Genomic DNA, 17,511 nt, shown 5'->3' with positions numbered 1-17,511 from the left:
GGCCACATGAAACTTTGATGGGGCAATGGAAGTAGAAAAGGTGTCACAAACACAAACACTTAACTCAGAGACCTTACCTAAAGTATATTACTATATATTTCCCTAGAGCTTTAGCTGCTGGTTTGTGATGCTATCTGTCAGGATGCCCTTCAGTCACCTCCCCTCATCCAGCTGATGCCCCAGCATGAGGATGGTGATGCAGAGAGGAATGACATCATCATGTGACTGCCCTCCCACTTGCACGTCCTCCCTTGGATGCTGTGGTAACATGAGACATGCCGGCCAGGCGTCTCTCCCGGCCGGCATGTCTGTCACGTGCCCCTTTTTCTCTATGCCTCTCTTTCGATCTCTCTCTCTCTGCTGCTGTGAGCAGAGGGGTGGGATACTGTATCAACTAATCCTCCACTTCCTCCCTTATCCATTTCTCTTGCAATCCCCATCTCCCACCTCTATCTCTCTCTTCCTATCCCCCGCTCCTCTCCTCCTTTGCTGAGCTGAAGGTGAAGTCCTCAGCCCACCCTCCCCTTGCCATACCCCTACCCCAGCAGCCCCGGCTCAGCCAATCAGAGTGTACAGTGGGGGCAGGGCATAGCTGACCACCATTCCAGTGCAGCACTGCATTCACCGACAGCCAGGCAGCTAGCAGAGAGAAGCTAGGAAAGCTAGCACCACAGCACTGAGACACAGACAAGACACTGTGTGTGTGCCTGTGTGTGCAACCCAGGCATAGCTTCTTCCTCTTCACTGTTTTACTAGCACTTTTACCTCACAACTCTCTTCAAGTGGGACTAGGGCAGCTCAGGCCTGCTTTTCTTCACATTAGGATAAAGAAGGGATCAGTGAAGGACAAACGAGAGCTTCGATATCGGTTGTTCTTTCCTCTCTTTTCTCTCACCTCCGTCCGTCAGTCGCTGACAGCCCTCGCATACGTGCAGGCAGGATGATAGCGGCACAGCTTCTGGCATATTACTTCACTGAGCTGAAGGATGACCAGGTTAAGAAGGTGAGTGACTACAACACTTTTACTGTACTCTTCCCTCTAGAATGGGTCAGTTTTGTAAGTGTAGATGCTACTGACAGCCATGGTCACCGGTTGATGGTTGATGCTCCATGCATATCAATATGTCTCTGGGGCGTTTGATGAGGCTGGGCGAGGACGGAGCTTTGGGAGGCATGCCATGATGGACATCTGATTTAATTTTGATGAGTGGTTAGTCTTGTCTATAGTAAGTATTGGAACAGGAGTGTGCAGTTTGTAATAAATGCAGTGTGTGTCCTTGAGATTAGGATGTGCCAGCTGGGTGGGCTAGCTGGTGGTGGTCGTGATGCAGTGCATGCTAGCCCCCCTCTCCTCGCTAAGGAGCGTTTCCGGGGCATCTGTTGCCAGGGCGTCTGAAGCAGACAGGTGTCTGTGAGCTAGGGGCTGCTGGGAAGGAAGCAGTGAGCACTTCCTCTCTCCTTCCCCCTCTTCTCTCTCTCTCTCTCTCTCTCTCTCTCTGACTCCTCTCTCGGTCTCTCCCTCTCCATCGTCATGGAAACGGTTAAAATGCCAAACCACACCTTGCCTCACCATCCTGCCCCCCTGACACTAGGCCTGTAACCAAATCAATTCCCTCGCTCATTCCTGTGGATAGGAGCGAACATGCCCGTTAGTGATAGACAGATGTTGACTTCAGAACAGAAACAAGGCACGACATGTAGATGTCAGACAAGCATCAGAGAGAGCATCTAGTTGTCTCAGGACACACATTATACATTAATAAATCCATTGGTTTTGACTTGACCTGTGTGACATCCCCTAGAGACTGAGTAAAGACAGATTGGCTCATTCTCTGACGGAGTGTGGGACAGGATTTGTGATGTCATGCGTGACGTGTAGTGCAGCATGTGCACGTGCCCCTAGTACTGTTGCTAGCTAATGTGTGATTCACCACAGCAGTGAAAATGTTCAGGCCCCTGGGAATAAACCCAGTTAACCATCACAATCCTGATTAAGACCAGTACGAGAGCTGATTCAGCAAAATATTTTATGATGTCAATTATTATGACAGTATATTATACTACTACTATACTTAATTTAATATTCTCATAATGAATTCTAATATATCTTAATGATAAAACATTGTACCAAAATTGTACTAGTATTTATCATTGTGATGAAAACAGATGGTCTCTGATAGCATGCATTACATAATGTTTGTAGCCTACTACTACTAAATTCCTATCGCCACACACATACTCGCAGTATGTGAAGGCTGCACAATGCTATTTATTTCAGGACAATCATTCTCCAGCTATCGGCTCTACAGCAGTAATATTGTTCAGCTCAGCTCTTCTTTTTGGAGCCCCATAGCGACTGGTGAATACTAATGCCACTGCAAGAGATGATATAATAATCTGTGGATCCTATCCAGTTGTTCCCTCTGGATTGTGTTCCATTGCACTCTGGAATAATATAACAACTTGTAATGTCTGTCTGTCTTCATATTGCTAAGTACCTGCACTCCATCATTGGTTGAGTAATATACAGTATCATAACGATACATAATAGGGTCAGTAAAAACTCATGACCCTAATCCTTGTATATACTGTATCATGATGACATATCATCATAACATATTGTATCCATTCTTTCCTGCGGTGGTCTATAGATCGACAAGTACCTTTACTCCATGCGTTTCTCTGACGAGACGCTGCATGACATCAAGTGTCGGTTCCGGCGGGAGCTGGAGAACGGGCTGGGCCGCGACACCAACACCACCGCGACCGTCAAGATGCTGCCCACCTTTGTCAGGTCCATCCCTGATGGATCAGGTAAAGTGTCAAGTTAATACAGAGTAAACTTCAAAACAATAGTGGTTCTGTGTGGCTCAGTTGGTTCACGAGCCAAAACAGGTCCCCGAAAATTGTGCACAAAGTCATCTATTTCGTATTATATGTTATATCCTGCAAAAAAATTTAATAATAATTTTCCTGCAATTCGGATGATATGTTACGAATTAAAATTAATTTAATATGTTACAAATTGGAACGTGATTATCCCGTTCAATCTCTTAAAGTACAGCAATATACACATTGGAAATAATCCACACTGATGATGTTAGCTGCCTCTCTGCATAACAAAAAACCTATACATTCATAATCATAGGAAAATGGCATGGATCCCATTTTGACCTGCAGCTTGCATATCTACTGGCATGTCCTTTCAGGTTACTTCTACAGTAAAAGCACCAAATTACCACTATTGGACCTTTAACTCTACATAGAAAATAGTGTTTATACTGTAAGCACTTTAAAGCACACACTACACTCCCAGCTTTATCTGTCCTGCAAAAATGTGCTGAGTTGTTTTAAATGTCCAGTGCCATTCTGTGACATTAGGCTTTTTGTGTGTACTGTGTGGCCCCTGTATTTGAACTTGGCAGGTCATATGGCCACCTAGCGCCATTGTTGTGAGCCCAGGAGCAAAGCAGTGCTCTCTGTGGCCACTAGAATGTCTATGGGCTGTCAGTATAATTAGCTGTGGTATAGCAGTGCACGATAACATTTAATATCGCTGACGCTGATCATTCAACTGCTAGATACAGAGACACTGAGCTCGTGCAAAATGATGCAGGGATCTACCGTTAGTGTAGTTGGGTTTATTGGGGACAGTTGGAGTGATTTCTTTCAGTTTATAGTATATAAAATGTATATGTTGTAGTTTAGTTTAAAGTTACAGGTAAGATTTATAGTTTAAGACATTAAAAAAAGAGGAGTTGAGTTCACTGTCTGTTTCCTTGTTTGTTTACTGCTGATTGCCTTTCAACATCAGTTAAAATGCCCAGCCCTCGTAAATGAATAACTAGAGTATTGGGTTACATTAACAAATGTAATGTTGAATGTCAACAGGCATAAAGTTATTACTTTGGAGAAGGGGAGGGGAAATACTATACGTAAAATGTTGCCTGATAATAAAATGTTAGAAAGCTATTTTGAACTTGCTGATAGTAGAGGCCACTGATAGTAGAGCCGACTGCTGATTGTAGAGGCCACTGCTGAGAGTAGAGGACATTGTCAAGAGGTTAACTCCAAACATCCAACCTATGCATAGACCAGGGTGGCCTATCTTTGTTTGTAAACAGAGTGGCCTATGGACAGTAAATGCCAAGGCCCAACAAGGCTAGCCTTGCAGAGGGGTTGTTTCATAAAGCCATTCTGCCTTGAGCAGTACCCTGTCATCTCGCATGTTATAAATAGCCATCGTTTTCAGCCACTGGACATGAGGGGGTCCGGGAAGGGGGATTGAGTCAAAGTTCAAAGTTGAGACTATGGTGACAGCTGACAACTGATATGTATCAAGTATGTGAGATGTGTGTAAAAGTATTATCAACAATTTACTTAGTTACACAGGCCAATTACAAGCCATCAACGCCATGATCAACAAGATAGCAACACAAGTAATATATTTTCTGTGATGGTTTCTTTACAGAGTAAGGCACAATGAATATCAACAGTGGAGAATGCTTTTAACTGTTGGCCCTTTACTGTAAACTACAATCTAGATGGAACAGCAGTACTCTATAACAGTGTTATAACAGAACATTACCTAGTTAGCCTGAGGATAGAATTCTACTTTGCTTTAATGGCAGCTACAAATGGAGTCATCCTCTAGTCTGTAGGCCATCAGACACACCTCCATCCAATACAGCTCAGTGACATTTCATTCCAGACAGGTCAAGGGAACAGATTGTGATAATGCTCTGTGGTCAACACCAGACAGATGTAATGTAATTAGATCAGCTTGGTGCCTGATCTATACAATCAATATAAACAGGCCTTGCTTTACCTTTTGAGGACATAGTATGATTTTGTCTCCCTTCCTACCTTCCTATAATGACATATAATCCTGATATATAGCACCTGGCAGGCAATCAATTCAGTTCACCTAAAATGAATTTTGTAGTTAGTAACACACTGCTTGAAAGACACTAGAAAATAGTTCATGTTGTATTTTTTTCTGCGTTTTTATTTTATTTTCTCCAATCTGACAGAAAAGGGGGATTTCTTAGCTCTGGATCTGGGTGGCTCCAACTTCCGTATCCTGCGTGTGAAGGTGACACAAGACAAGAAGCAGCCGGTTCAGATGGAAAGCCTGGTCTACGAGACCCCTGAGGACATTATCCATGGGAGTGGGACGCAGGTCAACAACACCACAAAACACCACCAAAAAACAAACAAAACACCCTCAAAAACAAAACAAAACACACTAAAACACAACAAAAAATCCTCAAAACTCCCCAAACACTCCCAGACCATCACCTATAGTCTCATTCACTCACATCAGAGGTTCTCAATAAACAATAAGGATCACTTTATAAAAGCAGTCACTCAATATTGTTGTATGGATCTGTTTGTCCTATGAAGTGGATGTGACATCAAGACCCCCATCACAACACTGTTGACCTCTGTTGACTGTTGAAACTCCCCGAGAGAGGGCAGTTGGCAACGGTAACGTGATACCCACAACAATTCTGTAACGGGAGAGATCAATTGTGATTGGTTGAAACAAAAAACATTCCATGCTGTAACCGATAGGACTGACTTGAAGAACTGCTGGCCACCATCATGATTTTTTATTTTTTCATCTTTATTTAACCGGGTAGGCCAGTTGAGAACAAGTTCTCATTTACAACTGCACCCTGGCCAAGATAAAGCAAAGCAATGTGACAAAAACAATTACACAGAGCTACACATAAACAAACGTACAGTCAATAACACAAAAGAAAGAAAAATAGAAAAATCTATGTACAGTGTGTGCAAATGTAGAAGAGTAGGGAGGCAGGCAATAAATAGGCCCTAGAGGCAAAAATAATTACAATTTTGCAATAATACTGGAGTGATAGATGTGCAGATGATGATGTGCAAGTAGAGATACTGGGGTGCAAAAGAGCAAGAGGGTAAGTCATAATATGGGGATGATTCACCAATTCAAACCAGTTTAATTGTTAATTAAGTGTTTGATAAGCCAATATGGTTGCCTTGCTGCTACTGTTATTATGTGTAATTGTATAACTACGTGCTTCTGTCTCACACCTCAATGCAAGTTATTTTTATGTCTGTAGCTCTTTGACCATGTCGCAGAATGCCTTGGTGACTTCATGGAGAAACAAAAGATCAAGGATAAAAAACTACCTGTAGGATTCACATTCTCCTTCCCATGTGCACAAACTAAACTGGACGAGGTAAGAGGTTCCAATAATGTATGCATGTATAATGTTTTAATGCTTTATTTGAGATGTTGAGAAACCATAATAAATGGCATTATAATATATTTATATAATATATTTATATAATATCATTATAATATAAATATATATTAAAGTATAAGACAACTTTTAGGGTTTGAGTTTGTACAGTTCTGTTGTAGAGTAAATAACTGTGGGGGTGGTACCTGCCTGGGGGGACAAAATCCTAATTAAAAAAATGATGTAATAAAAAAGAAAGTCCACAAAGCCAACACTAGCCAGCACTAGCCAACACTAGCCAAGACTAGCCAAGACTAGCTAAGACTACCTAAGACTACCTAAGACTAGCTCTAGGTGGTCATAGGACAGATTTATTAAAGAAAGTGCTGTCTATTACAGGCCGTCTTAGTGACTTGGACAAAGAAGTTCAAAGTGAGTGGTGTAGAAGGCATGGATGTCGTGAAGCTTCTGAACAAGGCCATCAAGAAACGAGGGGTGAGCTTTCTTATTTCTTAACAATAATTGAATTACCACGTGTGCCACTAGAAGAGATTTAGAAAACATATTGTATTTGTCAGGACTATGAAGCTGACATCATGGCAGTGGTCAATGACACAACCGGAACGATGATGACCTGTGGGTTCGACGATCAACGATGTGAAGTTGGCATCATCATAGGTGAGGATACACAACATTCAATACAATTATTGCACAAAAGGGTTATTGATAAAAGGTGGTAAAATAAATGTTCAGCTTGCCAATGGCAAAGAATGGCCGTGGCTTTGTAGACTCGTGTTAATTCTAAATTCTACACAGAGAGGCACAGCTCTAATGAAAATTAAGCAGATGTCGATTTTGTGGAACAGTATTCTCATCTGGCTTGCCGTAGTGCTCCAGACAGGTTATTTACTAGGCTGGGTGTACTTTCAGGTACTGGTACTAATGCCTGCTATATGGAGGAGCTGCGGCACATTGACATGGTGGAGGGAGACGAGGGCAGGATGTGTATCAACACAGAGTGGGGGGCGTTCGGGGACGACGGGTCCCTGGAGGACCTCCGTACAGAGTTTGACCGGGAGATCGACCGAGGCTCCCTCAACCCTGGGAAACAGCTGTAAGTCAAGACTGCAGGGCCTGCATTGTACTCAGGACTGCTATGTGGAATATGTGTTTATGGTTGTTGCTATAACGGAGTTATAACCTAAAGCTAATTCCAGTGCAATTTGTCAGTTAAACTTCCATTGAATCAGTCACTTTTTTGCACTACAAGTGATAAATATATAGGGCTCCAGGCCAGGGGCTTGCCACCCTCACCGCCAAGATAAAACAGAAAACATTGTAGCCATTGTTTAACCCAAGCAGGTATTTACAACATCTCCAAGAAGAGTCATGTTACATAACAATAAATCCTCAGAGAACGTAAAGCTGTGTATTTGTTTACAAGCCCTAAAAATCAACTGACAGTGTCTCTGTTGTGTCTTTGTCTGGGAAGTTTTGAGAAGATGGCCAGCGGGATGTTCATGGGAGAGCTGGTCCGCCTCATCCTGGTCAAGATGGCCAAGGAGGGACTGCTGTTCGAGGGTCGGATAACCCCCGAACTTCTGACAAAAGGGAAGATCGAAACTAAGCATGTTTCAGCCATTGAGAAGTAAGAGGTCAACCATGGACAGTTTCTTAAAAGGAAATTATACACTCCATTGTTTTTGTGGACTATATGACCTCCATTACATACAATGAAAAGTTATTTGAGGCTAAGTGAGTTGTAGAGCTCAAGCACTACATAAATACTTGCCATTGACCTCTCTCTCCCCATGACAGGAGCAAGGAAGGCCTGACCAAATGCAAAGAGATTCTAACGAGGCTTGGTGTGGAGCCTTCTCAAGAGGACTGTGTTGCCGTGCAACACGTGTGCACCATCGTATCCTTCCGCTCTGCGAACCTCATCGCAGCTACACTGGGAGGTATCCTTACTCGGCTGAAGGACAACAAGGGAGTCGCCCGCCTGCGCACCACTGTGGGCATTGATGGGTCGATGTACAAGATGCACCCTCAGTGAGTACTCAATCCTACTGGAGGTCGATAGGACCTCCTCTGTGCAAGAACACAATAAGAGAACAGGAAGGAATTTCAAAATAGCCACAGGTGTCAAAAAATATGCTGGTCTCTACCACAAGTGATGACGCAATAACTTATCAAGATTGACATTTCCCCGAGTACTAGGCTTCAATACAGAAATCCAAACAGCTTGTAATCTCTTCCATCCATCCGCCCTTCTCTTCTCTCTGCAGATATGCCCGGCGTCTCCACAAGACGGTGCGGCGTTTGGTGCCCGACTCTGACGTCCGTTTCCTGCTGTCCGAGAGCGGAAGTGCTAAGGGTGCTGCCATGGTGACGGCGGTGGCATACCGTCTGGCTGACCAGACGCGCCAGATCGCCCAGACACTGGCTGAGTTCCGTCTGAGCAAAGCCCAGCTGCTGGAGGTGAAGAAAAGGATGAGGACGGAGATCGAGAACGGCCTGGGGAAAAAGACTCACGACTCGGCCACCGTCAAGATGCTGCCCACCTACGTGCGCAGCACGCCTGACGGAACAGGTGACCGATAGGAGGGGTTGTGGAAGGATGGATGGATGGATTGCAGGAAGGATTTAAAGAAAGAATTAATATATCTTATCACCACTATTCAGATTTGGCGGGAATCAGTTCCATCTGAAATGTAGCCGATTCAGGAAATAAATTACACCTCCATGGAGGAATTCCTTGTTCAACTGTTAGGGAATAAAATGGGACTGACCCCCAAAAAAGTTTAAAAGCTTCAGTGCTTTCATAATTGGTCTACTTTTTGTACCTTTTGTATAATCTATGAGGATCAACATTTGAAGCATGAGAATATCTTATGGAAATAGTGGTAGTTTGTATGGCATTGTAATATCATTATCTAATTAGCCAGCCCTCGTGTTACAGAAAATGGGGATTTCCTGGCTCTGGATCTGGGAGGGACAAACTTCCGGGTGCTGCTGGTTAAGATCCGAAGTGGGAAAAGGCGTACAGTGGAGATGCACAACAAAATCTACGCCATTCCCATCGAGGTCATGCAGGGCACGGGAGAGGAGGTAAAGCAATGGCTCAAAATACTAAATGTCATTAGCCAAACGCCATTAGATTAGGTCTCAATTCATGAACTATGATTCATCCATTTTCAAATGTCCAGATACGTACTTCAGTAATTTCTCCATCCATAAATTGAGTCTAATTTATTTCTGTCTGCACTGAAATACAGTCAGCACATCATCAAGCCAATGAATCATTAAACTCATAATTTATGAATTAATGAATGCAGTCAGCGTATGATTAAAGACGTTTTTTCCACCGTTTCCTCCAGCTCTTTGACCACATTGTGTACTGCATCTCTGACTTCCTGGACTACATGGGCATGAAGAGCGCCCGTCTGCCTCTGGGCTTCACCTTTTCCTTCCCCTGCCACCAGAAGAGCCTGGATGCGGTGAGTAGTTTATCTGCTGGCTAACATCTACCCTGGATGGGAACCCAAAATATATCCTGTTATGCATGATCCTCCAAAAATGGAATCACTCTCACTGACAATTATGATCAACATTCGCATTTCACAGTATATATCATTGATCGTTCTCAGAGTGACAGTCATGTCTGCTATAACTATAAAATATGTGGATGCACCGAATATCAAGTTAATGTATTATGGTGATCGTAGAGCGGGGACGATAAACCGAAAATGATTGACACCGACCACTTATTAAAGGTATTTTGCTGATATCATTAAATAGATAAGTAGCCTATACTAGAGAAATGTGAAGTTTGAAATTAAATAAGTTTGCTAATATGGGTGATTGTTAATGGGACATTTGATGGCTACAACAATAAATCTTTGTTTTTGTTTAAAGTGTAATAAAAAATAACTGTGGTGTGCATTGTTATAAATGTATTGTTCTATTTAGCGTTATTGCATAAATTAACATAATTTATCGCAATATGGATTTTTGGCCATATCATCCAGCTCTAGGTGATCGTAGTGTAACCAAAAAGTGCCTTTTCTGTTTTTCAGGGTATCCTTGTGAACTGGACCAAAGGCTTCAAATGCACAGACTGTGAGGGTGAAGACGTGGTGGAGCTTCTCCGGGAGGGCATCAAGAGGAAAGAGGTGAGGTTGGACACCACGCCTTATTTCACACCACTGTGATAATATGTAACACCTCCCCACAATATAACTCCATAGAGTAGAATCAAATAACTGGTGTGGAACCAGTTGCCAACAATGTTTTAGTGAGAATCACTACTGGCTCATTGATTTGTCGCTAGAAGTCGCTAGATGACGTTTTGGCGTTGCCATGACGAGTCACAGCACCAATTTGCCCTGCACAGCTGCAGTCCCCGACATAGCATTTTCGCCACCTCTTCCATCTCACACCCCCTTCCCTTGTGCTTCTCTGCCTGTGTGTGCACCATTGCAGTGACTTTTCTTGCACAGACAGCTTCTCCCATTGTTTGCGGAAGAAGAAAGTTTGAGTGGGAAAAGTCGCTAAATGCTATCAAAACCATAGAAACCCTTGGTGGCAAAACTCCCCAAAGGCAGCCTGAAAAGTAGCTAAATTTGTTGCTAGGCCCTTTTACCCAAATAAAAGTCACTGGAGGGGTCTGAAAACTCGCTAAATCTAGCAACAAAATCGCTAAATTGGCAATACTGTGTGGAACTCTCATTACACTCATGCACTGTCTCAGTCACCATCAACATTAACAGCCCACGTAATGGTTGATCTCATTCATAACACCATTTATCAACAATAAATCACTCTATGCGGTTGGAGATACTGATACCATCCCAGGTAATAATGTATACATTTATTAAACAATGCAAAATGCCAGACAACAATATATTTTTAAAACAATAGCATATCACCCTAAATTATCGTTAGGGGCATATTCTAGTAGCATATGCTATGTCTCCATTGGCAACTTTCAGCAGTGCTGCAAAAATTCAGTTTTACTCAATGTGGTTCAGTCATTCTGGACTTGTTGTTCTGAGGGGTTCTCAGCCCAAATCACACACCAACATGTTTCTCAGTATCTTTTTTTTAATCAATTTCACCCTTTTAGATGGAGGATGGAGTAAGTATTAGTTGAATGTCAATGAGTAAATTCATTCAGGAAAAAAACAAAACAGGTAAAACGGAACTGCAATGCCAGTCTCGAAAACCTGTCCCTGGGCAACACAGTGACTAGAGCCTGGTTTCAATGATGGACTATTTTGGCATAGAGGAAGTACGTCACTATCTAGGTCACTACTTTATCGGCTTCAATAAAATACTAAATATTAGCTAGCAAGATGGAGATCACTTTGGTTATTTTTTAGGAGTGCATTTCGCAAGTGGCTATTTTGCATCAACTACCTTAACTAAAACCACTGCAAAAGTTTTCCCTGCAAGCTTTGGTTTTGAATCGCGACATTCTGGCTTGACTGCCTCGTGATTTGTGGGAGAGCCAAGATAATAGCATTTTTTTTATCGACATAGTGACCTAGCCATCATGTAGTGACCTAGTTCATCTATAACATAAGAGTCCATTACTGAAACCAGTCCCTAGTCACTGCGTTGCCTAGGGTTGGATTTCTGAGACTACCGCAATGCAGAGGTGTGGAAATTGTTTGAATAGCATGTTATTAACATGAGAAAATTGTAATAAACAAGAATGCAAAAAATGACTGTAAATCTTTACAGGCAAAGTATAAGTCAAATTAACTTGAGTGTTTGTCGTGACCATTTTTGTGACCCGAATTGCGAGTTTATAGTTCTAGCAGCAACAAAAAATCAGGATCTTTACAAATGGGAATGGGAATATGATATCTCTTTGTTAATTGTGTGTGTGTGTGTGTGTGTGTGTGTGTGTGTGTGTGTGTGTGTGTGCGTGTGCGCGCGTGTGTGTGTGTGTGTGTGTGTGTGTGTGTGTGTGTGTGTGTATGCCTGTCTGTCCCCTGTCTGAGCTTCTGCATAATAATGAGTGTGTGGAGGGTCAGTGGGTTGCATTGTTCTTAAAGTGCTATTTGAAAGGTTGCCATGTCTGATATCATCTTTCAGTTGAACTAGCCATTCACTAACATTTCCAGGGGAGAAAAGTGGTTCATTCGTTGAAAAACAACCATTTGTACACAACAACACTCACACTGAAAATAATATTTGAAATGTACTCAATCAATTTACAGTTTGTGTGTTCTTGTTTTTTGCTTTATGACATTATGCATGACTTTAAATGGAGGTTTGTTTTCTGGTTGTGACAGTAAATTAAGGTGACGAATGAGGTTACTATTTAAAGCATTGGGTGAAGCAGAAAATGAAAAGTTCAACTCACTCAAATGTACTGTTCAACTCATAATGTTGTTTGTGTGTTGTGTGTATGTGTAGGAGTTTGACCTGGATGTGGTAGCTGTGGTGAACGACACTGTTGGAACAATGATGACATGTGCATATGAAGAGCCCACCTGTGAGGTTGGACTTATTGCAGGTATACAGGACACTACTTAATTTAATCAACACTTACATTACAAAATGTTTTTTTCTATCAATTGCAAAATAAGTTGATGAAATTGGATACAAAGCTAATGGTTAAAACTTTCATACCAAATTGTATAGAATTTACTGTAATGTACATTGTAATAAGTAGTATATTCGCATTACATGTAATACTGTACAGATTTATAGACCTGGGATGTCATGTGCATTATAGACCTAAGACCTGGGATGTCACGTTCATTCTAACAGGGACGGGCAGTAATGCGTGTTACATGGAAGAGATGAGGAACATAGAGACGGTGGAGGGGAATGAGGGACGCATGTGCGTCAACATGGAGTGGGGTGCCTTCGGGGACAACGGGTGCCTGGACGATATCAGGACGCAGTACGACCGCGCCGTGGACGAGAACTCACTCAACGAGGGCAAACAGAGGTGACAAATGAACAGTCAAACTAGTAAATGGCTCTCTGAGCACAGGATAGGTTGAAATGTGTTTTTTAAGTTGTTGTTTTTTTGGCCTAAGTGTTTTGTTAATGGCCTGAGTGTGCATCTGTACTTTATTTGAACCAGAATCCTTGACTCTAAAATACTTGAATGTTATCCATAATAAAACGGTGCTTGGTTTTGATTGTTGGTATGTTAGACTAAGAGTCATAGATGGCCTACTGTACTAAGCTCCCTGAGGAGAGATGGGCCTAAGTAAATAACTAAGTTATATGCCTCAAACTTTGGGTATGTTTCACTCCATGTCTCAGGTATGAGAAGATGTGTAGCGGCATGTACCTGGGAGAAATTGTGAGGAACATCCTGATTGACCTGACCAAGCGCGGCTTCCTGTTTCGTGGAAAGATCTCTGAGACGCTGAAGACCAGAGGCATCTTTGAGACCAAGTTCCTGTCCCAGATAGAGAGGTAGGGAATGTGATTAAACTAAAAAATATCTCGCTGTACTTAAATTTGACCCTGTTAACTAAGGATACAGTGCCTTGCGAAAGTATTCGGCCCCCTTGAACTTTGCAACCTTTTGCCACATTTCAGGCTTCAAACATAAAGATATAAAACTGTATTTTTTTGTGAAGAATTAACAACAAGTGGGACACAATCATGAAGTGGAACGACATTTATTGGATATTTCAAACTTTTTTAACAAATCAAAAACTGAAAAATTGGGTGTGCAAAATTATTCAGCCCCTTTACTTTCAGTGCAGCAAACTCTCTCCAGAAGTTCAGTGAAGATCTCTGAATGATCCAATGTTGACCTAAATGACTAATGATGATAAATACAATCCACCTGTGTGTAATCAAGTCTCCGTATAAATGCACCTGCACTGTGATAGTCTCAGAGGTCCGTTAAAAGCGCAGAGAGAATCATGAAGAACAAGGAACACACCAGGCAGGTCCGAGATACTGTTGTGAAGAAGTTTAAAGCCGGATTTGGATACAAAAATATTTCCCAAGCTTTAAACATCCCAAGGAGCACTGTGCAAGCAATAATATTGAAATGGAAGGAGTATCAGACCACTGCAAATCTACCAAGACCTGGCCGTCCCTCCAAACTTTCAGCTCATACAAGGAGAAGACTGATCAGAGATGCAGCCAAGAGGCCCATGATCACTCTGGATGAACTGCAGAGATCTACAGCTGAGGTGGGAGACTCTGTCCATAGGACAACAATCAGTTGTATATTGCACAAATCTGGCCTTTATGGAAGAGTGGCAAGAAGAAAGCCATTTCTTAAAGATATCCATAAAAAGTGTCGTTTAAAGTTTGCCACAAGCCACCTGGGAGACACACCAAACATGTGGAAGAAGGTGCTCTGGTCAGATGAAACCAAAATTGAACTTTTTGGCAACAATGCAAAACGTTATGTTTGGCGTAAAAGCAACACAGCTGAACACACCATCCCCACTGTCAAACATGGTGGTGGCAGCATCATGGTTTTGGGCTTGCTTTTCCTCAGCAGGGACAGGGAAGATGGTTAAAATTGATGGGAAGATGGATGGAGCCAAATACAGGACCATTCTGGAAGAAAACCTGATGGAGTCTGCAAAAGACCTGAGACTGGGACGGAGATTTGTCTTCCAACAAGACAATGATCCAAAACATAAAGCAAAATCTACAATGGAATGGTTCAAAAATAAACATATCCAGGTGTTAGAATGGCCAAGTCAAAGTCCAGACCTGAATCCAATCGAGAATCTGTGGAAAGAACTGAAAACTGCTGTTCACAAATGCTCTCCATCCAACCTCACTGAGCTCGAGCTGTTTTGCAAGGAGGAATGGGAAAAAATTTCAGTCTCTCGATGTGCAAAACTGATAGAGACATACCCCAAGCCACTTACAGCTGTAATCACAGCAAAAGGTGGCGCTACAAAGTATTAACTTATGGGGGCTGAATAATTTTGCACGCCCAATTTTTTTTTCTTTTTTTTCTTTGATTTGTTAAAAAAGTTTGAAATATCCAATAAATGTCGTTCCACTTCATGATTGTGTCCCACTTGTTGTTGATTCTTCACAAAAAAATACAGTTTTATATCTTTATGTTTGAAGCCTGAAATGTGGAAAAAGGTCGCAAAGTTCAAGGGGGCCGAATACTTTCGCAAGGCACTGTATGTGCCTGGGGGTGTGCATAACTATCCTGTTGTAATTTTGGATGTACAGAGATTATCTACGCTGTTGAGAACCAACACTTAATACAATTACAAATTGTTCACAACAATGGCATCTACATTGTTACAAACACATAAGAATATGATACAGACACCTTTATGAGACTGTAACCAATATTAGGCCTACCTGTATGCACAAGTAACTATTCAGTATCCAGTGACCCAATGGCTCTTGATTGACCTTTAACCCTTTCTTTCCCCAGCGATCGCCTGGCTTTGCTGCAGGTCAGGGCCATCCTACAGCAACTGGGTCTGGACAGCACATGTGACGACAGTATCATCGTCAAGGAGGTATGCAGCACCGTGTCCCGCCGTGCGGCTCAGATCTGCGGAGCCGGAATGGCCGGCGTGGTGGACAAGATTCGCGAGAACAGAGCGCTGGACCACCTGGACGTCACTGTGGGGGTGGACGGAACACTCTACAAACTGCACCCACAGTGAGTGATGGAGGATTAGAGAGAGAGGAAAGGAGATGGAAAAAAGGAGAGCCAGTGTTAGCTCATAGCAAACTAAATCCAAAGCTTCCTTTAAATGTTAAATGGTGGAAATTAAAAGCATATCCATAATGACGTGTGATATTAGTGTCGGTGGATAAGGACATTTCACATCTGCTACATCTTGTCTACTTAGATATCATAGAAATAGAACTCTGAGTACAACTGTAATGAATCCGCATCAATTCAGTGATATGTCCTATGAGAGACAATTATCCTTATACTCGTCTGACTATGTGTGCCTGTCTCCCTGTCTCTCCAGCTTTTCCCGGATCTTCCACCAGACAGTGAAGGAGCTCGCCCCCAAGTGTAACGTCAACTTCCTGTTGTCGGAGGATGGGAGCGGCAAGGGTGCAGCCCTCATCACAGCCGTGGGCTGTCGCCAGAGAGCACAAGAGGCGCTGCAAGCGTAATGAGTCGCCCCTCTCGTCACCTTGACAACGCCCTGCTACTCCAACTTTTCTTCCACCCACCGCACAGCCCTTCTCTCCATCTCCCCATAGCCCTGACCCGGCAGCCGTGACTCCACCTCTGCCCCACCTAGCCACTCTCACAGCCGGAAACATGTCCGCATGCATAGGGAATTAAAAATACTAGAATATTTCACCTTTATTTATTTAGAATGTTTGTACATTTTCCTCCATAGCTTGTTGTCTTAAGTATCTGATAAATATATTGCAAAATGTGTGTATTGCATAACAAAAGTTGGATTTTGCACTAAACCAAAAAGTTTTCTGTACTTTCCTCCTGGATATGCGAGTTACAAGAGTAATAGTATTTTGGTGGAACTCTCAATTGAACCAGTGAACATTTGATCCAATGAATGAAACTAACAACTCCTTTATAGTGATTACACTCTTTAGATATCTTTTCCAAAAAGGCCTCTGTGCTTATAGGGTGGAAAGCAAGAGTCACGGCTGTAAAAAGTCATAATTTTACATACCACCTACAGTACATACACCCCCTCCCCTCCAGTTAAAGTGTTCTACCTTGTTGCTACATAAATGTGAATTACTACTATACTTTAGGTGTTGTGTTTTGTGTTCAATCCCACCTATACCTACGCATTGTGTACACAAAGAATAAATGTTCATGGGCCCCAAGATAAGAGTGGCTACTCCGAGCGCTTCTGTGTGTACTTGTGACTGAATGTCTCTGTGAGTCCTACTGTAACATGACCTGTAGCTTTACATGTCAAAAGCTGTATGGAGACTGCATGCCTTATTCTGAGACAAATGGAGGGTACTGGATCTTTTTATTTTATATATCAAAATAGATTTGTGTTTCAAACTGTGACATGTGAATTCATTAAATTATATTTTGTTGTGCAGTAAATACTGTGGAGATGACTCTTTCTTAGAATTTCAAGAGATGACAAAAGACAACTCCAATGATAGATGGACTATTTTAAATCTAAATAGACAGAATTCAAGGGTTCTCTCAAGGGTTCTTCCTTGTTGGCTATCACCAAAGAAAAAGCTGAATTAATTCAAGTTAAACATGGTGTTTCAAATTCCATATTAAACTTAGTTTAGGTAAAGCAGTGCTTCTCGAATGGTTTTGCCTCGGGACACAAATTGAACA

General features: G+C 42.2%; 1 protein-coding gene across 1 annotated transcript; it reads left to right on the top strand.

The window, feature by feature from the left end:
• Nucleotides 1-565: 565 nt before the first annotated feature.
• Nucleotides 566-17,266, top strand: LOC139424584 (hexokinase-1-like). The gene is made up of 18 exons (XM_071176563.1): nt 566-1,003; nt 2,652-2,814; nt 5,034-5,182; nt 6,105-6,224; nt 6,627-6,722; nt 6,806-6,905; nt 7,158-7,341; nt 7,720-7,875; nt 8,046-8,279; nt 8,516-8,820; nt 9,190-9,338; nt 9,608-9,727; nt 10,307-10,402; nt 12,657-12,756; nt 13,014-13,197; nt 13,521-13,676; nt 15,637-15,870; nt 16,190-17,266. The coding sequence occupies exons 1-18, from the start codon at nt 941-943 to the stop codon at nt 16,338-16,340; spliced, it is 2,760 nt and encodes a 919-aa protein (XP_071032664.1). The 5' UTR covers nt 566-940; the 3' UTR covers nt 16,341-17,266.
• Nucleotides 17,267-17,511: the final 245 nt, after the last annotated feature.

Source organism: Oncorhynchus clarkii, chromosome 13, assembly GCF_045791955.1.
Source record: "Oncorhynchus clarkii lewisi isolate Uvic-CL-2024 chromosome 13, UVic_Ocla_1.0, whole genome shotgun sequence".
NCBI lineage: Eukaryota > Metazoa > Chordata > Actinopteri > Salmoniformes > Salmonidae > Oncorhynchus > Oncorhynchus clarkii.
Note: the sequence above shows the minus strand (reverse complement) of the source record. Positions and strands in the feature narration are given on the sequence as shown.